Source organism: Bufo bufo, chromosome 2 (genome assembly GCF_905171765.1).
Source record: "Bufo bufo chromosome 2, aBufBuf1.1, whole genome shotgun sequence".
NCBI classification, from domain to species: Eukaryota; Metazoa; Chordata; class Amphibia; order Anura; family Bufonidae; genus Bufo; species Bufo bufo.
In genome coordinates, this window is record NC_053390.1 from 676,169,203 (window position 1) to 676,192,999 (window position 23,797).

Below are 23,797 nucleotides of genomic sequence, written 5' to 3' on the forward strand. Positions count from 1 at the left end.
TGCAATCCAGCAGCGGTGGTCACCCTTGCACACTATAGGAAAAATCACCAGCCTATTTGAGCTCCCACGGTCCCGGCCACCAGAGAAGCCGGCACTTTTTCCTATAGTGTGCACGCACAGCCATAGCTGCTGGATTGCAGGGTGGTCATAACCATGGAAACAAACAGTGTATAATATGATGGAAAAATTAATCCAGCCAGCAAAGGAGGCAATATGGACAATCACAATACATTAGTAAGTGGCTTGTATTAACTTTCTCTACATGGTAAATGCCACTTGCTGAAATGACAAAACCCCTTTAAGAGAGTTGAACATAGCCTTTTCCCTTCTTTCAAAAGGACTATATCCTTTCAGTATTCTAGTACTACTGGTTATTATTGACCTTGGCACTACCACCAGAGCTTTAAGTGAGTGATTGCTGTGGTATACACCAGTTTATTATGTTTATGCATGCTTTTATATGTGCCAAGTACCGTGTAAAATGCCATGTTATGTGCTGTATGCCGCTGAGAAACGATTATGCATCTAAATACCCTGCATGTACCGAGTTCATGGTTAAAATGTATATTTAGGCTGTAATGATGTCCCATTCCTCCCAACTGTCCAGGATCCGGCGGGACAGTCCCGGATTGCACTGGCTGTCCCGCTACGGGGGAGGTATGTCCCGCTTTTTGCCAGCTGTCCCCATTTCCATAGGAAGCAGAGACAGTTGCCTGTAATGATGAAGCAGAGAGCCAGCATCAGCTCCCTGCTTCATCATCCCTCCCCCTGACGGCTCTCCAGACCTCTAGTCTGTAAGGGGGACAGGGCGGCCGGCAGTCAGCCTCGGCTCCTTCTCCTCCATAGACCAGAGCAGCCGATGTCCTGCTGCTGCTAGGAACAAGGTAAGTATGTGGTGTTAATTTTTATTTTATTTTTTGTGAGGGGCACAAAACATGGCATATTACTGGGGGAACATAACAGGGCATATTACTGGGGGCACATAACAGGGCATATTACTGGGGGCACATAACAGGGCATATTACTGGGGGCACATAACAGGGCATATTACTGGGGGCACATAACAGGGCATATTACTGGGGGCACATAACAGGGCATATTATTGGGGGCACAGCTGGGCATATCACTGGGGGCACATAACTGGGCATATTATTGTGGGCACAGCTGGGCATATAACTGAGGGAACATAGGGCATATTACTTTGGGCACAGCTGGGCATATTACTGGGGACACAGCTGGGCATATTACTGGGGCACAGCTGGGCATATTACTGGGGGCACATAACTGGGAGTTAGAGGCATGGCCTAGTGCGGAAAACAATGTGTTCCTTTTTGTTCGTTCGGGAGGTATAGGTAGCCTGTGACAGCGTATTGAAAGCTGGATGTTAATGGGCATGCCAATGTGAAATGTACCACACTGTTTATGATGTGAATAGCACTTTATTGTATGATGCATGGTACCTTGGAAGTGAAGGATTAAGTGTCTGTTATGTGGCAAGAGCTGGCATCAGTGTAGGGTTCACGCCACTGGTGACCCCGCGCTAGTGGGCACACATCCCGGAGTCTATAAAGAAAATGACCTGCAGAGTAACATGGTTAGACACAGAAGAGACATCTGAGAGATGTTGTAGCTGGAGACTAAGGCCCCTTGCAGACGAGCGTGTCCGGATTAGGTCCGGATGCGTCCCGGTGCATTGCGGCAAACCCGCGCGAGTAGGTACGCAATTGCAGTCAGTTTTGACTGCGATTGCGTTCCGATGTTCAGTTTTTATCGCGCGGGTGCAATGTGTTTTGCACGCGCGTGATAAAAAACTGACTGTGGTACCCAGACCCGAACTTCTTCACAGAAGTTCAGGTTTGGGTTAGGTGTTCTGTAGATTGTATTATTTTCCCTTATAACATGGTTATAAGGGAAAATAATAGCATTCTGAATACAGAATGCATAGAACAATAGGGCTGGAGGGGTTAAAAAATAATAATTTAACTCACCTTAATCTACATGTTCGCACAGCCGGCATCTCTTCTGTCTTGTTCTGTGAGGAATTGGACCTTTGATGACGTCACTACGCTCATCGCATGGTCCGTCACATGATCCATCACTATGGTGATGGATCATGTGACGGACCATGTGATGAACATAGTGATGTCATCAAAGGTCCTATTCTTCACAAAAGAAGACAGAAGAGATGCCGGCTGCATGACGCATTGCACCCGCGCTGAATCCGGACCCATTCATGAAAGGGGCCTAAGAAAGTCAGCCCATCTCTTGTGTGTAGGTGAGTGGCACTAGCCATGGAGGCAAATGCCCCCTTCCAAACCTAATAAATGACCCATAGTATCTAATAAATGACGACATAACACCTTGTTATTGGAATAAAAATGGCCGCAATGCTTTATTAAGAGTAACATTAAAGGGAGTCTGTCACCTAATCTGAGCCTTTTAGACCACCCAGATCAGGTTATAGACTCCTGTGCCCTCATTACAATGGTACCTTTATTTGTGCTGTCCCTCGTCGAGATCTTCCAAAAAACTTTTAAAACGTATGCTAATGAGATTCGGAAAGTGCCCAGAAGCGGCGTTACTGCAGCAGGTGCCCAGGCCCCTCGGCAATGTGCGCAGAAAACCACACCTATTTCACCCCTCTGGCCTGCCCTCCTTTCCTATTATTACCTCCTCCTCTCCCTCACAAATCTCGCGCCTGCTAGAGGAAAGACGCTGCTGCGCTGACCCGCCCCTTCTTTGGCTTCACTGCAGTCCTCTGCGGCGGCTGGTTACTTCCGCCCGCTGGATTTAGAGCTATGGACCGGCGCATGCGCAGTCCAACTCCCTGTTCCTCTGCCCATAATGGGCACAGCAGTGTGCAGGACAAGTGTGGAACGGCGCAGGAGCGAGATTTGTGAGGGAAAGGAGGGTGGGCCAGAGGGGTGAAATATGTGGTTTTCTGGGCACATCGCCGAGGGATCTGGGCACTTGCCAAACCTCATTAGGATAAGTTGTAAAAGTCTTTTTGGACGATTTCTGCGAGGGACAGCACAAATACAGGTACCATTGTATTGTGGGCACAGGAGTCTATAACCTGATCTGGGCGGTCTAAAAGGCTCAGATTAGGTGACAGATTCCTTTTAAATAACACACTTTAATGAACCAATAAATTAATAAATAATTAAAAACTTCAATTTCATTAAATAAATTAAAAATTCCAATAATTACCAAAATCCACTCAGCAATAGCTAAGTGATACAGCCCCTCTAATAAAGCAAAGTGTCATAAAACAAAAAAATAAATAAACAAGAAAAATAAAAATAAGGGAGGAAGGGAGGGCGAGGCGACGATCCGGTCTTCTTAAAACTGGCCCAGAAGCGCCGCCGAACCCCACATTTAGGGACACATTTTTCACGCCGTTGACATAAACACCAGTCAGCTGTCCGGAAATCTCCCCCAGCAACAAACTCAGGTAAGACAGGCTAAAACCAGCTGATGCTGGACGAACCTTTTCAACTTGAGGTAAACCTGTCAAAAAAGAGCGGGAAAACAAAAAAAGGGGGGGGGGGGGGTGGGGGGAGAAGCAGGAAACCATACAACATACTAACATATGGTGTCATTGCCCCCATGTGTCCCCCAAGCAAAACGCTCTGGGGGGACGTGTACATGGAGGCAAATGACCCCCTCCAAACTTAATAAATGACTCATTAGTATCTAATAAATGACGACATAACACCTTGTTATTGTAAAAAAAATGGCTGCAATGCTTCATTAAGGGTAACCTTAAATAACACACTTTACTGAACCAATAAATTAATAAATAATTAAAAACTTCAATTTCATTAAATAAATAACCATAAAAAATTCCAATAATTACCGAAATCCACTCAGCAATAGCTGAGTGATACAGCCCCACAAGCCAAGCCTTAAAAAGGCGAGGCCCCCCACAAGCACTGCAGCCATTTTTCAATAGCATTCTGCAAGCCCACATTGAATTTCTCAATACCTACCTCGGATAGGTGTACATTATCGGATCTGTATAAACCTGAGACATATCCTTCTAAGTCCACATGCCTATAACTAAAACCACCGAGAAATTTCTCCATCACTCGGTTCACCCGCTTTCTAATTTTCTCAAAGAAGATGCAATCAGCCTCTGACCACCTTAACCGAGGAATGATTTCCAAAAAAACTAATTTTGTGTTACACAACATGCATTGTAACAAAGCTAGATCCTTCTTCATTTCCATAAACGATCACATGTTTTAACTTTGCCTATATCGTTACCACCAACGTGAATAATAATCATATTAGGCGAAGGCCATCTACCAAATAATTTCTGTATTTCAACCAACAGTCTTTTCCAAACTAGTCCTCTACTACCCCACCAAAATATCTGCAATGATGAACTGTCAAAAGAAAGGTTTGTAGAATAAGCTCTCTTTTTAGCTCGCTTCTGAGCCCAGAATATAAATGAGTGGCCCTATAAATTGACATCCCAACGCCCGGTTCTGCGAATCACTGATTCACCCAGACCACAAAAGGCCACTTCTGTAGCAGCACCAATCCTAAAGGAATGGGACGATATTTTCAAAGAACTGAGACCCAATACATTTAAACATTTTTTTTTAAACTGAACAAAACTTCCCAAACTGCAAGCGAGATAAAGAGTCGGCTAAGCTATTTGATGACCCTTCAACATATTTAGCTTTGATCCAAATATTACATTGCATACAAACAAGCACCAGGTGCCTTAACAGCCTAACCACTAACTCTGACTTGGACGATAAAGTGTTAATGGCAAAAAGAACACCTTTGTTGTCTGTATGAAACAAAATCCTCTTATTCCTAAACTCTGAACCCCAAATTGCTACCACCACAATTACAGGAAATAACTCCAACAACACAATATTCTTTGTCACGCCACGACTAAACCATGTCTTAGGCCAGACCAATTACCTTCCCAAAAAACCCGGTATCCATAACTCCCGGCAGCATCAGTCAATAAACCCAAGACATCAGAATCTAAGAATTCCTCTTGCCAAAAACTAGAGCCATTAAAGTTCTGTAAAAATTCTAACCAGATATAAAGATCCTCCTTCAAGCATTTCGTAAGCCGAATATGAGAGCTAGGAGATTTAAAACCCCTGGTGGAAAAATAAAGACGCTTTGAAAAAACTCGAGCCATGGGGATAACTCTACTAGCAAAATTAAGCGAACCCAAAACCGATTGCATTTCTTTCAAAGTAGATTTCTTCTTCCTCAATAATGCGACTAACAGATATCTCAATTTGTCTAATTTTGCTTCTGGTAATCTAAATTCCATCTTAATTGTATCAATAGTAATTCCTAAAAATTCTAAACAACAACTCGGAAAAACTGTTTTTTCATCAGCAACTGGAATACCAAAGCAACTACAGATATCAAAAGCTAACAGTAAATCATTACAAAGACTAGAATTAGGGAAACCTACAAACAAAAAATCGTCCAGATAATGTAAAATACTGCCAACAGAAATTAGAGAATACAAAACCCAGTGAATGAAACTAGAAAAAGCTTCAAAATAATAACACGATAACGCAAAACCCATCGGAAGGCACTTGTCAAAATAATAAAACCCATCAAACTGGAAACCTAACGAACAAAACCCAGAAGGATTAACGGGGAGCAAGAGAAAGGCTGACTTTGTGTCAGCCTTAGCCAACAAAGCCCCTTTACCGAATTGCCTAAGTAACAATAATGCACTATCAAAAGAAGAATATTCCACCGTAGCACAAGACTTATCCACCATGTTTTTTAACAAATTCTTCTCTGGAAATGACAGATGATGTAAAAGTTTAAATTCACCTGACTCCTTTTTTGGTACAATACAAAAGGAGAAAGTCTGAAATTCTCAAAAGGCGGGCTGCTAAATGGACCTTCAGTTGTAACCAAAACCAACTCTTTCTGTAATTTTAGTCTTACAACATCACTATGAACATAAACCGACTTTAAATTGTCCACCCAGCAACAGCCCTTACCAAGGAACTCAGGTACAACAAACCCTTCATTAAAGCCGTCAAAAATCTATTTAGCTTTCTGCTGATTTGGGTAACGCTCTAGCCAAGGGCGCATTGCCGAAAATTTCACTGGACTCAATGGTCTTGAGAACGTGTTCCTTGGTACCAAGTTGCTGCTGACCAGACTGAGAGTTCCTTTAGAAACAGCGCACCGACATGATGTTTCATTAAATGCAAAGCAAACACCCTTTTTTTAAAACAGATTGAGAAGAGTTTAAAAGGAACAGATTTTTGCGGTAAAATTAGATTCACCCACAAACCTATGTCTTTTACCCCCATCTAAGAGAGAGATGGACTGCCAGCTTCTGAAAAAACCAGGCCTCCAAAATTACGATAGGCCTCAATGATAATATCCATGTGCTGAAATAGGCCAGAACAGAATTCTGGATGCTTCTCGCCCAGCACAGCTGAAAATATACAGAAGGCTTGAAGCCAGTTATTTAGTGACCTGGGCATGACACGTCTTCTTTCGTCCTCGCCTTTATCCTCCTTCTTATCCGACTTAGTCACATGCTCTTTAGCTGATGGCAATAGTGACATAATGTCCACATACTCCATGCGCCAAAATCTCTCCTTAAAGAAGACCTTTCACCAGAATAAAGTATGTAAACTGACTATACAGACGTGTAGAGCGGCGCCCAGGGATCCCCCTGCACTTACTGTTATCCCCGGGCAACGCTCCGTTCTCCGGTTATAGCCTCAGGTATAGCCAGGCTATGAGCTGAGCGCTGCGATTGGCCAGCGCTACAGCATAGGAGAAGGAGACCCCGGCAGGTTCCACTGGGTGGAGCCTAACTATGAAGATACCGGAGGCTATAACCTGAGAACGTCGCTCTACACGTCTGTATAGTCCGTTTACATACTTTATTCTGGTGAAAGGTCCTCTTTAAGGCCTCATGCACACGACCGTTGTTTTATTCTGTGTCCGTTGCGCCGTTTTTCATGATTTTCTGCGGACCCATTGATTTTCAATGGGTCAGTTGAAAACTCGGCTAATGCACCGTTTGCCATCCGTGTCCGTGATCCGTGGTTCCAGTCCGTCAAAAAAATATAACCTGTCCTATTATTTCCGCGGAAAACGGTTCACGGACCCATTCAAGTCAATGGGACCGCTAAAAAACGCGGAGGCACACAAGATTGTCATCCGCATCAGCGCGTCGGCGTCCGTTTTATTCCTATCATTTGCATGGCAAACCTGTCTTAGACTTTTTTTTACATTCCTTTATGTCTGGTGGTCCTCCAAAAATAAAGGAAGACACACGGAAACAAAAAAGGAAACGGATCACGGAATAGCGGAACCCCGTGTGCATGAGGCCTAATGCTGATGTTTAAATGAAAACCAAGAGGCGATACCTCACATGCCAAAGCCTCTTTAACACAAATCTCTTTAACACCAACTCCTTTTTCTAAAATAGGTACCCCATCAGCATTAAGAGATTTGGAGCTTGCGCTCCATACATCTGCAGCTGCATAAACCGTTACACTGCCTGCTGCATTAACCCTTTGCCTGCCAGCCCAATCTACCACTAACTTAATAAAATCAGACAAAATAGCAGACTCAGACACAGGGACAACACTGACTGTCTTACCACTCTTTTGCTCTTCTTCAGAGGCTGACTCGATCTTCTATGGGGGCCCGGAGGTAGCTCAACCACAGCACTTGGGAGCTCCTCAACAGGCCGCCCCAAATCTGTGTCATCCAGCAGGCTGTTTCCGTTCTGCGCCGACGCTAAAGGGCAGGCAGCTCCCTGAATTCTTTGCTGGGGCCTTCTCGTGCTGCTAGACACTTCCTTCTTTCGGCCGCTCTGTCCCGGGCTCTCTATGGTCCTGGACGACCGCTGCCTCTGCGGACGAGACGAAGGAGCCGAAATCTCGAGAGAGCCGCTCCTCCTGTCACCAGATACCGGGGGAGGGGTGTAAGCTGCCCTAGCTTTTCTAGCTCTTTTGCATGGCCGCATATTCAACCCCTCCTCCCGGCTCTGACCGGCCACAGGCTCCTCTGCTTGAACTTCCGGCTCAAAGCTGCGATCTTCTTGCGGTCCTCTCCCATGCTGTAATGGCGCTTCAGGAATGGGCAGCGGCAGCGGAGAGTGAAGCGGTGAAGACAGCGGAGAAGGCAGCGGTAGTTGACGCGGCGACATCTCCAGGCAGGTTCGAAACCAATCTTCTCCTCCGTCGCTTTCAGCCTTCTCTATCAACCGACGCAGCAAAGCCTCTGATGCTGGATGAACCTCATCTTCCCTTTTCATACTTACCTTCCTTGAGCGCGACGTTCACTTCCTGGATTCTTCTCCCGGCCGGGCAGCGCAATGTCCTGAACGCGCATGCCGCCGCGCATGCGTCATGGTGACTTATTCCTGGCCTGTATAGTACAGAGCCGGCGTGCGCGGCTCTGTACTATACTGGCCAGGAAGAAGTCATCATGGCGCATGCTCGGCCGGGAGAGAATCTTCAGTCTTCTGCGCAAGCGCGGCCCGGCGGGATTCGACAGGAGAGGTGGCCGTAACCAGGGGAGACCAAAGACAACATCAGGTAAGAGGGGACATATTTTCTAAAAAAGGGTGGGAATTGGGTAATAAAATGTATTTAGAAAAATGATCACTGTCAAATCATTAACAGATTTAACAGTGATCATTAAGATGAGAATACCCCTTTAAGGTAAACCTGTCAAAAAAGAGCGGGAAAACAAAAAGGGGGGGGGGGGGCGAGCAGGAAACAATACAACATACTAACATATGGTGTCATTGCCCCCATGTGTCCCCCAAGTGAAACGCTCTGGGGGGCCTGTACAATAGCTGCACCACCTTTGGGCCTAGATAGAGCAGAAGAAGGGGATAGGGGTAGCCACAGACTATCTAGCACCCAGACTCTGGAGCAACTAGAGACCTTTAGAGAAGCCAGGTCAGTAATCTAGTGGCCAGCCCGCTGCTCAAATGCCAGAAAGATGTCTGAAATACTATGGGCAGCTTGTGTACGTCAAGAGACTTGTGAAGCCAGTGCAGAGTGTGCCCAGTGCGTTGCAGGATAGTCAAAAGAAAACCTGTTTGACCTTCACTACTGCCAAGCCAGAGGAGACTAAAATCCAGAGTGTCAGAGACCAAGTAAGTTGGGTACAACACCTGCCAAGGGAGGGTACGTTTGTTGCCTCTTACAGGGATTGCCAGTAAGACTGTGACCTTATTGAGAGACTCTTGTAACCAAATGCTTGTTGCCCCATGTGAGACTGTAACCACTAAACCAGGGGCATCTTGTGAGAATACCGTAACCACTGAGGCCCCTTTCACACGGGCGAGTATTCTGCGCGGATGCGATGTGTGAGTTGAACGCATTGCACTCGCACTGAATACCAACCCATTCATTTCTATGGGGCTGTTCAGATGAGCGGTGATTTTCACGCAACGCAGGCCCCATAGAAGTGAATGGGGTTGCGTGAAAACTGCAAGCATCCGCAAGCAAGTGCTGATGCAGTGCGATTTTCACGCACGGTTGCTAGGAGACGATCGGGATGGGGACCCGATCATTATTATTTTCCCTTATAACATGGTTATAAGGGAAAATAATAGCATTCTGAATACAGAATGCAAAGTAAAATAGCGCTGGAGGGGTTAAAAAAATTTTTTGAACTCACCTTAATCCACTTGCTCGCGTAGCCCGGCATCTCCTTATGTCTCCTTTGTTGAAGGACCAATGGTGAGCATTAAATACAGTTACAGGACCTTTGATGACGTCACTCCAGTCATCACATGGTACGTCACATGATCTTTTACCATGGTGAATCACCATGGTAAAAGATCATGTGACGTACCATGTGAGGACCGGAGTGACGTCATCAAAGGTCCTTTACCCAAGTCCTAAAGAAAGAATACAGAAGCAGATGCCGGCTGCGCTATCAAGTGGACTAAGGTGAGTTAAACATTTTTATTTTTTTTTTAACCCCTCCAGCGCTATTTTCTTATGCATTCTGTATTCAGAATGCTATTATTTTCCCTTATAACCATGTTATAAGGGAAAATAATACTATTTACAGAACACTGATCCCAAGCCCGAACTTCTGTGAAGAAGTTCGGGTTTGGGTACCAAACATGCGCGATTTTTCTCATTTTTTGCACTCGCGCGGAAAAATCGCGGGTGTTCCCGCAACGCCCGTGTGAAAGAGGCCTAAGCCTGTTGTCTAAATTGCAACCACCAAGCTTGTAGCCCCATGTGAGATCAATGAAAGCCACTGTTAAAACTCTGACTGATTTCTTCAGCTATTCTTGAGTGGGAAACCGGTATACAGAACCACTCATGGGTCACCCTCCTACAGGACACTCTACCCATGATTCATATAACATGGTGCCAGGGCCATATACAGTACAGACCAAAAGTTTAGACACACCTTCTCATTCAAAGAGTTTTCTTTATTTTCATGACTATGAAAATTGTAGATTCACACTGAAGGCATCAAAACTATGAATTAACACATGTGGAATTATATACATAACAAACAAGTGTGAAACAACTGAAAATATGTCATATTCTAGGTTCTTCAAAGTAGCCACCTTTTGCTTTGATTACTGCTTTGCACACTCTTGGCATTCTCTTGATGAGCTTTGCACACTCTTGGTATGTCTCCTGTCAGCCCTGAGTAGAAGCTGCTGACAGATTCCTATTCACGTCTCTGGTGCGCGCTCCGGTGCTCATCTTGGCATCAGTTTGCCTCTGACTCATCAGGATCTGTTCTTGTAGAGCTCTGACCAGATGTTATTCAACCGCAAGTTTTTAGGGGTTGTGATTTATTTTCCACTAGACAGTAAGCTTTATCTGGTGATATGTTCTTCACCATTTACTTCAAGCTGGACCTGGGTAAAACTGCATGTAAGGCCTCATGCACACGACAGTGTTTTTTCACTGTCAGTGATTTGGCTTCAGGGGTCTGTGACCGATTTTGCTTCAGTTGTGTTTCCTTGTGTCTTCCTTTTTTTTTGTCTGACAGGGGGGAAAAAAGGAAGTGTAATTTTATTGCACCAAGGTCTTGTAGAAAAAAACAGACACGGATGCGGACATGGATGACATACCAGTTGTGCATCCGTTTTTTTTTGACTGACCCATTGACTTGAATGGGTCCGTCCTCCGTTTTCCACTGACAAGAATAGGACAGGTTATATTTTTTTGACGGACTGAAATCACGGACGCGGAGAAAAAACGGTGGACTATCAGTTTTTTTTCACACCTCCATAGAAATGAATGGGACCTCCGCTAAACTGTGAAAAATTACGGAGCGGACGTGGATGCACACAACGGTCGTGTGCATGAGGCCTAAGGCTGGATTCAGACTGCTCTTCCGATTACCGTTCACAAAACATGGATGTAGGTAGATGCCGGTTTGGCATCCAGGTGCACCCGTGAGTCTTCCATACCCTTTCACCTGAGAATATGAGTCTCAGATAGAAAAATATTGGAGCGTGCAGAAAAACTGATGTGTCAAGTGAATAATTTACTTTAACCCCTCACCAACAACCGCCATACATGTACGGTGGATGCAGGTCTTAGGAGCTGAGCGGACACCATAGCCGCCAGGTTTCTGCTCTTTTACACACAAGACAAAACTACAAAAATGTGTTATCTCTGTAATGGGCACAGGTCAGTTTTGCACACAGGGAACATGGTAAAAAACAAACCCTGGAAAACTGGCGGAATCACATTTTTTTTTCCAACTTCCGACTACATCGAATATAATATTAGATGGTGGAATTAGACAATAGAACAAGCCCGCCTTCATCCATGTGAACGAAAAAATAAAAAGTTATGGTAAAAGTATGGGAAGGCAGAGAGTAAAAAAATGAAGAAAAAAAACAATAAAATTGCTCTATGAGGGCTTATTCACACAGCCATTGCCTTATTTACGGTCTGCAAAACACAGATACCGCCGCTGTGTTCCGCATTTTGCAGACTGGAACGTCCTGCCCTCTGTAGAACAAGGACAAGGTTAGGACAGGTTCTATTTATTTGTGGGGCCACAGAAAGGACATGGGTCTGAATCCGACCCGCTAAAAATGCCGATCAGATGCAGAAAAAAATATGTTTGCGTGCATGAGCCCCAAGCAGGGGTGCACCATCAATGAGGCCAGGTAGGGGAAAGAGGGGGGCAGCGGAGGGGCCATGTGCAATGAGTGCATTCATTGTGGCAAAGGGGTTAGGATTGGGGGGAGGGGGCGCCGTTTCAGTTTTCGCCTCAGGCAGCAGAAAAGCTAGGTGCACCCCTGGCCCCAAGGAAGGGGTTAATGATCCATGTTCTGTGTGGGTGCAGTACATCTGGAGGGGGCCATCAGGTACCAATAACCACTCTCCTGGCAGAACACTGGGCATTCTAGCACAGGGGGTACAGCCTGCACCCCTGATAGATGGGAGACATGATCTACCCCCACAGGCCAGTACTGGGGGCTGCATCCAGCACAGCTGCAGCACAGGATGGGAAGGTGAGAGGAGGGGGAGGAGGAGGAGGATGAGGAGGAGGGCTGGGGAGCACTGACAGAGATAAGGAGACAAAGGGAAGACACCGGGCACACACCAGCTGCGAGGGAATGGCACAGGGCGCTGCTGACAGCTCCGGGCACACAGGTGAGAAGAAGATGGCGCGGGGCTCGCTGTGGCTGGCCGCCTGCGGGATACTGCTGCTTCTCGGCTGCTCTTCCTCCTCGGAGGAGGAGGCTCAGGGCCGGCGGCGGAGACTGAGCAGAGAACCGGGCGACATCTCGTTCGAGTATCACCGGTACCCGGAGCTGCGGGAGGCGCTGGTGGCGGTGTGGCTGCAGTGCCCGTCCATCAGCAGGATCTACACGGTGGGACGGAGCTACGAGGGCCGGGAGCTGCTGGTCATCGAGATGTCGGACAAGCCCGGAGAGCACGAGCCCGGTGAGTGGTGGCACCAGGTGGAGCAGGGCTGTGTGTGTGGACGCTGCGGACCCGATCGGGAACCATCAGGCATTGTATGCAAATAGCTGATGGCAGCAGTGGCATGGCCGAGCCTAGCATATAGCCTGGCATCAGCCAGGGAGGTGGGCATGGGCTGAGGGTCGGAGAAAGCGTCATCTTATTAGATTGCCCAGGGGCAGATGGAGACAGAGGAGGGGCCCCTGCAGGAGCAGTAGATGGGCTCCTTGTTATCCCATATGATAAGCTTCTTTTAGGTGACAGTGGCCCCCCTTATAACTACAGGGCCCCTGAGTTGCCCTCCCCCCAGCCTCCAGTAATAGCAGGAGACAGGTAAAGCAAATCTAGGAGGCGGTGATACAAAATGTACTTTCCTAGTCTGAGATCTTGGCACAGTATCTCTGGGGTACCCCTGCCCATTCCCCTGCTACCAGAAGCAGCCCTCTGGGTAACATCAAGAGCCACCCACTTACCTGTCATCATTGGTGTCTTTCCTGGGCACCACTGAAGGGGGTGCCAGGACAGTAAATAGTGGGCATCTCTGGGATGGAGCTGCCCTGCTGTGGAATGGAGTGGCTAGCCAGTGGGGTGCCCTATGTCTAGGCAGAAGGATGCCCTGCATCTGGGCAGAAGGGTGCCCTGTGTCTAGGCAGAAGGGTGCCCTGTGTCTAGGCAGAAGGGTGCCCTGTGTCTAGGCAGAAGGGTGCCCTGTGTCTAGGCAGAAGGGTGCCCTGTGTCTAGGCAGAAGGATGCCCTTCCTTTAGGCAGAAGTGCCCTGCATCTAGGCAGAAGGGTGCCCTGCGTCGATGCAGAAGGATGCCCTGCGTCTAGGCAGAAGGGTGCCCTGCGTCGATGCAGAAGGGTGCCCTGTGTCTAGGCAGAAGGGTGCCATTTGCTTTATAGATTTCCTATAGGAAACCCATTCCCATATTCAGTATTAGGCCATGTGGATGGAATTACCTGCTGTGCTGCCTGGAAACCATCAAGTAACTGCTGTTGACAGATTCCGTTTCTTATTCTGTTCCTCCGTTTAGTGCCTTATGTACATGATGGTGTCCGGCTATGAGAATGGTTACATCATTTACACCTTTATTCGCCTGATCCTTCTCCCCCCCCCCCCCCCCCCCCCCCGACATCATCTGTCGGGAGAAAGACAGGAGATTCCGCAGATTCCCCTAGATTGTCAGCTCAGCTCGCCATCTCGGACCACAGTACAATAATGTGGGTTGTGTCAGTTCTGCAAGTGGCCTTTATCATATAGAGAAAGTTAATACAAGGCACTTACTAATGTATTGTGAATGTCCATATTGCTTCCTTTGCTGGCTGGATTCATTTTTCCATCACATTATACACTGCTTGTTTCCATGGTTATGTCCACCCTGTAAAACCAGCAGAGGTGGTCGTGCTTGCACACTATAGAAAAAAGCACCAGCCTCTCTGGGGGCCGGGACCGTGGGAGTGCACGTAGGTTGGTGCTTTTTCCTATATTGTGCACGCACAGCGGCATGATGGGGGGACACACAGAACAGGACTCCTTAAAGGGTTTCTATCACTTGGTATCACATATTTAGGTCTCAGACACTAGCGATCCGCTAGTGTCTGCTCTAACAAACCATCCTAATATGATAGGTTTTGGGGCAGCCGTTTCGCTAAAATAAGAACTTATATCTATATGCTAATGAGCCTCTAGGTGCTATGGGGGCGTCATTAGCACCTAGAGGCTCCGTCTACCTTCCTGAACTGCCGCCGCCCAGCGCGTCCCTCCAGCCCGCCCATCTCCTGCTGAATGCGATCCTCTCCGTGCGCGTCTCTGTTCGGCGCATGCGCAGTGAATGTCTGACCGCTTCCCTGCTCACACATCTTCCCTGTGATGACATCATAGTGCTCCGAGGAACAGGCGCAGTGGAGATGTCTGTGCAGGGAAGCGGTCAGACATTCACTGCGCATGCGCCGAACAGAGACGCGCACGGAGAGGATCGCATTCAGCAGGAGATGGGCGGGCTGGAGGGACGCGCTGGGCGGCGGCAGTTCAGGAAGGTAGACGGAGCCTCTAGGTGCTAATGACGCCCCCATAGCACCTAGAGGCTCATTAGCATATAGATATAAGTTCTTATTTTAGCGAAACGGCTGCCCCAAAACCTATTATATTAGGATGGTTTGTTAGAGCAGACACTAGCGGATCGCTAGTGTCTGACACCTAAATATGTGATACCAAGTGATAGAAACCCTTTAAGAAAATGCAAAGGTGAGCCGCCAGAGAGCACCGCGGCCCCCGGAACCTTACAAACCAATTACCAGAGACATGCGGCAGCGTGCTAGCCCTCCAGCTTTTCAAATGGCCTGGGATCACACTTTCCTGCACTTCGTGTTTAAGTACGAAACGTGCCCGTGACATCAGGTTTAAAGGTCAGCGAACCAAGCCAGGGGGAAGGAAAAATCAATATGTGTGTGCAGCCCAATGGCAACCTTACCAACATTTTTAAAAATTTGATTTTTCAATTCAGCAAAAAATGAAATCACCAGCCTCAAAATGTGCAAATTAATTTGATTAATTTCTCAGCGTGAAGGGGAGTGTTACAAAAAAAGCCGACATTAGAGATGACTAAATCGACTCCAATTCTTTGCGAAATATTGTCTGCCAAACGAATCTGAAGTTTTGCCGATTTATTTCGAATTCAAATTTTACTGTGAAAATTGGCAGGGAAAATGACAGGAAGGATGAAGATGGATGATCACGTGACCTGATTGAAACACCATAGAATGTCATGGAGGCAAATGACCCCTTTCAGACTTAAAGAGGACCTTTCACCGATTCTTACCCTATGAACTAACTATACAGACATGTGGAGCGGCGCCCGGGGATCTCACTGCACTTACTATTATCCCCGGGCGCCGCTCCGTTCTCCTGCTATGTCCTCCGGTATCTCCGTTCCCTAAGTTATGGTAGGCGGAGTCTGCCCTTGTTCTTCTGTATCGCTGGCCAATCGCATTGCAGAGCTCACAGCCTGGGAGAAAATAACCTCCCAGGCTGTGAGCTCTGCGCTGCGATTGGCCAGCGCTAGAGCAGACTCCGCCTACCATAACTTAGGGACTGGAATCTCTGCCTACTATAACTTAGTGAGCGGAGATACCGGAGGGCATAGCGGGAGAACGGAGCGGCGCCGGGGGATAATAGTAAGTGCAGTGAGATCCCCGGGTGCCGCTCCACATGTCTGTATAGTTAGTTCATAGGGTAAGAATCGGTGAAAGGTCCTCTTTAATAACTAAACCATATTAATTAATAAAATAATGACATGACACCTTGTGTTGGAAAAAAAAAATGGCTGCAATGCTTTATTAGGGGGAAATAAATGAATAAATAATTAAAACTTCAAATTTATTAAATAAATAACCATTAAAAATTCCGATAATTACCGAAATCCACTCAGCAATAGCTGAGTAATACAGCCCCTCTAATAAGCATAAGAATAGGGAGGGAGGGCGGGGCGACCATCCGGTCTTGATAAAACCCTCTTTTTAAGGACCATACTTTCCCGCCGCTGGCATCCACACCAATCAGCTGTCCAGAAATCTCCCCCAGCAACCGGCTGCACCAATCAGAGAGGATCCCTGCTTGACATCCAAGGCTCAGATGAGACCGGCTAAAACCAGCTGATTCTGACAGAACTTAACCCTTTCATGAAAACCTGAAATAAAAGAGCGGGAAAGCAAGAAAAAAGGGGTGGTGGGGGGGAGGAGAGAAAAACGAGCAAAAGCATACTAAAATACACATATTAATGGTGTCATTGCCCCCATGTGTCCCCCAAGCGAAACGCTCTGGGGGGCCTGAACATTCTGTGTTCAGCTTGCGACCTGAGAACATGTGTCTTGGCTGTGTCTGTTTTATCAGGGAAAGCATAGCATGGAGAGCGAGAGACCGGAAAGTCTGACGTGTGTTGTTTCATAGTTCATACAGCATGTTGGCAAATTCTACATTAACAAAAAACCTGGGACAAACGAACTTTTTTGTGTATTTGGACAGCCAGCCAGCTTTGATTTTTTGTAAAAACTTCATGTTTCTACAGTTCATAGGCTTATTGCCAGCACCCCAATAGCATACATTCTGCTGCAGACGATGATCAGTTGCTTTTTTTTTCTAAAAACCTCAATGAACCTTTCGTAACTGGGCATTTTCAGTGCATTTCAGTGCTTGAATATACCCATGTTAGGCTACTTTCACACTTGCGTTCGGAGCGGATCCGTCTGGTGTCTGCACAGACGGATCCGCTCCTATAATGCAAACGATGGTATCTGTTCAGAACGGATCCGTCTGCATTATAGTTTAGAAAAAAATCTAAGTGTGAAAGTTAGTCAGACGGATCCGTCCAGACTTTACATTGAAAGTCAATGGGGGACGGATCCGTTTGAAATTGCACCATATTGTGTCAACTTCAAACGGATTCGTCCCCATTGACTTACATTGTAAGTCTGGACGGATCCGTTTGGCTCCCACGGCCAGGCGGACACCCGAACGCTGCAAGCTGCGTTCGGGTGTCCGCCTGCTGAGCGGAACGAAGGCCAAACGGTGCCAGACTGAGGCATTCTGAGCGGATCCGCATCCACTCAGAATGCATTGGGGCTATACGGATGCGTTCGGGGCCGCTTGTGAGCCCCTTCAAACGGAACTCACAAGCGGAACCCCGAACGCAAGTGTAAAAGTAGCCTTAGTGAACACATTGTATTCCATTCAGTTAAAGGGGTTTTCAAGATTTATTTACTGATCACCTATCCTCTGGATAGGTCATCAGTATCTGATCGGTGGCGGTCTGACACCTGGGACCCCCGCTATACAATGTATGGCACTGTACTTGGTATGCTGTGAAAAGGCAGCAGAGCTCACAGATGTGCCACTGACTTCTCAAAACAGCTGATCGGCAGCGGTCCCGGGTGTTGGACCCCTACCAATTAGATACCGAGGACCTATCCTTGAGAATAGGTCATTAGTAAAAAGAAAATCTTGGAAAACTCTTTTAAAGCAATTTTACTGCAATAATGCCATTAGTATGCTTGTGTTAGTGAGCACATTTTACTTTCAAAACTAGATCATACCAGTAGTGAACCTTTTGTATCACTTCAAGATACAGTGTAGTTATAGATAAAGCATTTGACTGCAAAAATTGCATTAATATACCACTGTTAGTGAACCAGTTTTACTGTAAAAATTGCATTACTATACCTGTGTTAATGAGCACATTTTACTGGCAAAACGGCATTACTATATTCGTGTTAGTGAATGCGTTTTACAGCAAAAATGTATTATTATAATACCCGTAAGTGAACATGTATTACTTCAAGATACTGTGTAGTTACATGCAAAAACGGCATTACTACCATTATAAATGGTCAATACCAGTGTTCAGTGTGTTTGTAGAAGGAAAGGGACATTTAATTGCTCCTCTGTATTTAAATGAAAAAAAAAAACACTTGGAATTTTAATAGTACAGTTTAATAATCTGTGTACCACACCTGCGATTTTTCATTTATAGGCCTCTTAATAAAATGTCTGCTAAACAGAAGAATGTAAAATGAAAGACCCATGCCTTGTCATTCGAGAGCCAGAATGTGGGTAGCAGCAGTAGCACCCCCAGCCATCTGGTCAGTAGTAATTGTAGGCCACAGTTCTCCCTGGCGTGCAATAGGCGCCCCATTATTGAGGACAAAAGAGGATGAGATTATGGACTGGATGGCTCCTCCTCTCAGTCACAGCAGGATGATGTGGAGATCACTTCTGAGTCTGATACTGTTCCTTGGAGCCAGGGATCACAGCATTATTGCTGCTCCTCCTCCGTGCAGCCCCAGAAAAGCTTTTCAGTTGCATCATCTATGTCTTCACTGCCCCCTTTTAGTGGGGCACCTTTTGTTTTTCCTAAGAAGAAGCAACAAAACCCCACACGCCATGGAAGATACTCAAGATAGTCTCCCTATTGATGACGTTGTGAGACCAGTCAGTGTTAGGACTTCCATGAGGAGGAGGTTCAGAGTGAGGTGGGGGACCCCATGCATAGCTGTGTTGGTGGTGGTAGTAGTAGTGGCGCTTGTAGCCACGGTGGTGTCAGTAGAGGCAGTGGTAGCAACAGTGGAACTCAGGGCAAATACAGAGCTGGGAATAGGGAGGGGAGCCAAGAAGCACATAATAACATATCACACTTTGATAAAAGTAGTGGGAGAGTGAGGACTCTGACAATAATTGTGTGTTAATCATGACCTTGGAGGCGGATCAGGGTGCTAAATAGGAAGTGACATCAGAGGAGGAGGGTGGTGGCAGCAATAAAGAGGCAACAAGCAGCAAAAGCAACAACAGCCAGTTCAGTATCATCAACCAGTTCTTACCCAGACTGTGGCTTTTTTCCGGCACATACCACATTCCCTGACTCCATGGACTTCTGGGTAGACAGATTGGAACAGTGACCAAAACCCGTCCAGTTTGCTGTCTCTGTATTGTCTTGTCCATCCTCCAGTGTCATCTCAGAGATGGTTTTCAGCGCGACAGGTGGCTTTATCATACCCAAACAGATAAAATTGTCCTCTGCATCACTTTTGTCAAAATGAATAAGACATGGATCGGTGAGGATAGTCACACACATCAGACTGGGGAAGATGAATAGATCTGCCATTGCTGATAGTGGCTATTTATTGCCTGCCCCATCATGCCGCCTGTCAAGGTATGCTTGCTTACCATCATGTTCCATACCATGTGGCTGCTGCCACTGGTGCAGCTGATATTTCGTGCTGCTATTCCCCCTACTTCCAATTCCATTTGCCCTACACAGCCACCACTAGTACTATTACCGCAACACATGTAATGCCATATCTGCTCTGTGCTGTGCTGCTACTGCTGGTGCAACTATTGCTGCCAGTTATTACCCCTATACACCTTACCCTTTCCACATCCACACTGTACTGCTGATGCGCCCAAATAGAAGGGAGAATTTTTCTAAGCTTGTTCAACTTCAGAACAAGCCACTGTTTCTTGTGACAACATGTCTATATATACGGGCAGGCATTATGCCCCTGTTCACTTATAATTATTGGATGCTGGTGCAGAACAAGCCACTGTTTCTTCTGACATGTCTATATATACGGGCAGGCATTCTGCCCCTGTTCACTCATAATTATTGGATGCTGGTGCAGAACAAGCCTCTGTTCTTTTCCAATAACACAGTGCGTGTTTAAACACCATCTGCCTTCAATAAGGGACAATTTTTGGTTAAAAAGCAAACGTGCGTTTTTAAACATGCTATTTAATGCTGTTAACCATGTGTTTACCCATAGTTATATATGTCAGTGTCACTCTGACATTATTTGCTTTTGCTGACATTATATTAAATGGACACTTTCACCTGGATTTTACTTACTGAGCTAATAATATCACCACATCAGTCTCCACGATTTACATTAAAATATACTAGTATTACTGTCCTGTGTCTTTTATTTTGTCTATAAAATCGGTTTTATTAATATGAAAAGTACCTCAATAAGGAGCCCAAGGGGACGTCCCTCTGGCAGTTGGAGCCCATTATTTCGGAGCCCAGCACTGCCCCACTGCTAATTTATTCACTCCTCTTCGCCGACGTTATTTTGTGCAGCGCCCGTAATCTTGCGCATGTGCCCTGGATACACATGTCAGCGCCCGCGCGGTGTCCTGGCATCGGTCTCACAGAAGTCATTCTGCATGCTCCCGCTTCGCCTCTCCTGCACCCGCCCTGCAAGTCATGCAATTCCTTCCTTTCCGGGTCGAACGAAGATGGTGCATGTGCAATGACTTCTGTGGCGCCAGGACATCGGGCGAGCGCTGACATGTGTATCCAGGGTGCAGACACGGGATTACGGGCGCTACACAAACATTATGTCAGCGAAGAGGAGTGAATAAAATAGCAGTGGGGCAGTGCTGGGCTCCAACTGCCAGAGGGACGTCCCCTTGGGCTCCTTATTGAGGTACTTTGCATATTAATAAAACCGATTTTATAGACAAAATAAAAGACACAGGGCAGTAATACTAGTATATTTTAATGTAAATCGTGGAGACTGATGTGGTGATGTTATTAGCTCAGTAATTAAAATCCAGGTGACTGTGTCCTTTTAACCACCTCAGCCCCCAGTGCTTAAACACCCTGAAAGACCAGGCCACTTTTTACACTTCTGACCTACACTACTTTCACCGTTTATTGCTCGGTCATGCAACTTACCACCCAAATGAATTTTACCTCCTTTTCTTCTCACTAATAGAGCTTTCATTTGGTGGTATTTCATTGCTGCTGACATTTTTACTTTTTTTTGTTATTAATCGAAATTTAACGATTTTTTTTGCAAAAAAATGACATTTTTCACTTTCAGTTGTAAAATTTAGCAAAAAAAACGAGATCCATATATAAATTTTGCTCTAAATTTATTGTTCTACATGTCTTTGATAAAAAAAAAATGTTTGGGTAAAAAAAAAATGCTTTGGGTAAAAGTTATAGCGTTTACAAACTATGGTACAAAAATGTGAATTTCCGCTTTTTGAAGCAGCTCTGACTTTCTGAGCACCTGTCATGTTTCCTGAGGTTCTACAATGGCCAGACAGTACAAACACCCCACAAATGACCCCATTTCGGAAAGTACACACCCTAAGGTATTCGCTGATGGGCATAGTGAGTTCATAGAACTTTTTATTTTTTGTCACAAGTTAGCGGAAAATGATGATTTTCTTTTTTTTTCTTACAAAGTCTCATATTCCACTAACTTGTGACAAAAATAAAAACTTCTATGAACTCACTATGCCCATCACGAAATACCTTGGGGTCTCTTCTTTCCAAAATGGGGTCACTTGTGGGGTAGTTATACTGCCCTGGCATTCTAGGGGCCCAAATGTGTGGTAAGGAGTTTGAAATCAAATTCTGTAAAAAATGACCTGTGAAATCCGAAAGGCGCTCTTTGGAATATGGGCCCCTTTGCCCACCTAGGCTGCAAAAAAGTGTCACACATCTGGTATCTCTGTATTCAGGAGAAGTTGAGGAATGTGTTTTGGGGTGTCTTTTTACATATACCCATGCTGGGTGAGATAAATGTCTTGGTCAAATGCCAACTTTGTATAAAAAAATGGGAAAAGTTGTCTTTTGCCAAGATATTTCTCTCACCCAGCATGGGTATATGTAAAATGACACCCCAAAACACATTCCCCAACTTCTCCTGAGTACGGAGATACCAGATGTGTGACACTTTTTTGCAGCCTAGGTGGGCAAAGGGGCCCATATTCCAAAGAGCACCTTTCGGATTTCACTGGTCATTTTTTACAGAATTTGATTTCAAACTCCTTACCACACATTTGGGCCCCTAGAATGCCAGGGCAGTATAACTACCCCACAAGTGACCCCATTTTGGAAAGAAGAGACCCCAAGGTATTCGCTAATGGGCATAGTGAGTTCATGGAAGTTTTTATTTTTTGTCACAAGTTAGTGGAATATGAGACTTTGTATGAAAAAAAAAAAAAAAAAAAATCAGCATTTTCCACTAACTTGTGACAAAAAATAAAAAATTCTAGGAACTCGCCATGCCCCTCACGGAATACCTTGGGGTGTCTTCTTTCCAAAATGGGGTCACTTGTGGGGTAGTTATACTGCCCTGGCATTTTCCAGGGGCCCTAATGTGTGGTAAGTAGGTAAATGACCTGTGAAATCCTAAAGGTGCTCTTTGGAATATGGGCCCCTTTGCCCACCTAGGCTGCAAAAAAGTGTCACACATGTGGTATCGCCGTATTCAGGAGAAGTTGGGGAATGTGTTTTGGGGTGTCATTTTACATATACCCTTGCTGGGTGAGAGAAATATCTTGGCAAAAGACAACTTTTCCCATTTTTTTATACAAAGTTGGCATTTGACCAAGATATTTCTCTCACCCAGCATGGGTATATGTAAAATGACACCCCAAAACACATTCCCCAACTTCTCCTGAGTACGGCGATACCAGATGTGTGACACTTTTTTGCAGCCTAGATGCGCAAAGGTGCCCAAATTCCTTTTAGGAGGGCATTTTTAGACATTTGGATACCAGACTTCTTCTCACGCTTTGGGGCCCCTAGAATGCCAGGGCAGTATAAATACCTCACATGTGACCCCATTTTGGAAAGAAGACACCCCAAGGTATTCAATGAGGGGCATGGCGAGTTCATAGAAATTTTATTTTTTTGGCACAAGTTAGCGGAAATTGATATTTTTAATTTTTTTCTCACAAAGTCTCCCGTTCCGCTAACTTGGGACAAAAATTTCAATCTTTCATGGACTCAATATGCCCCTCACGGAATACCTGGGGGTGTCTTCTTTCCGAAATGGGGTCACATGTGGGGTATTTATACTGCCCTGGCATTCTAGGGGCCCTAAAGCGTGAGAAGAAGTCTGGAATATAAATGTCTAAAAATTTTTACGCATTTGGATTCCGTGAGGGGTATTTTATTTTTTGACACAAGTTAGTGGAATATGAGACTTTGTAAGAAAAAAAAATAATAATTCCGCTAACTTGGGCCAAAAAAATGTCTGAATGGAGCCTTACAGAGGGTGATCAATGACAGGGGGGTGATCAATGACAGGGGGAGTGATCAATGACAGGGGGGTGATCAATGACAGGGGGGTGATCAGGGAGTCTATATGGGGTGATCACCACAGTCATTGATCACCCCCCCTGGAAGGCTCCAGGGAGACGCCTGTATGTGTTTTGCGGATCTGATCCATCTATCAGTGGATCCGTAAAAATCATGCAAACATCTGAATGGAGCTTTACAGGGGGTTGATCAATGACAGGGGTGTAATCAATGACAGGGGGGTGATCAGGGAGT

The 23,797-nt window shown here is 45.8% G+C and overlaps 1 protein-coding gene across 1 annotated transcript in view; it reads left to right on the forward strand.

Annotated features, from left to right (window-relative positions):
- Window positions 1-12,544: 12,544 nt before the first annotated feature.
- Window positions 12,545-23,797, forward strand: part of CPE (carboxypeptidase E) — a 91,321-nt gene continuing 80,068 nt past the window's right edge. The window contains exon 1 of the mRNA XM_040418633.1: window positions 12,545-12,935. Coding sequence (XP_040274567.1) covers window positions 12,605-12,935 — 331 coding nt within the window. The 5' untranslated portion in view covers window positions 12,545-12,604. The remainder of the gene's footprint in view (window positions 12,936-23,797) is intronic.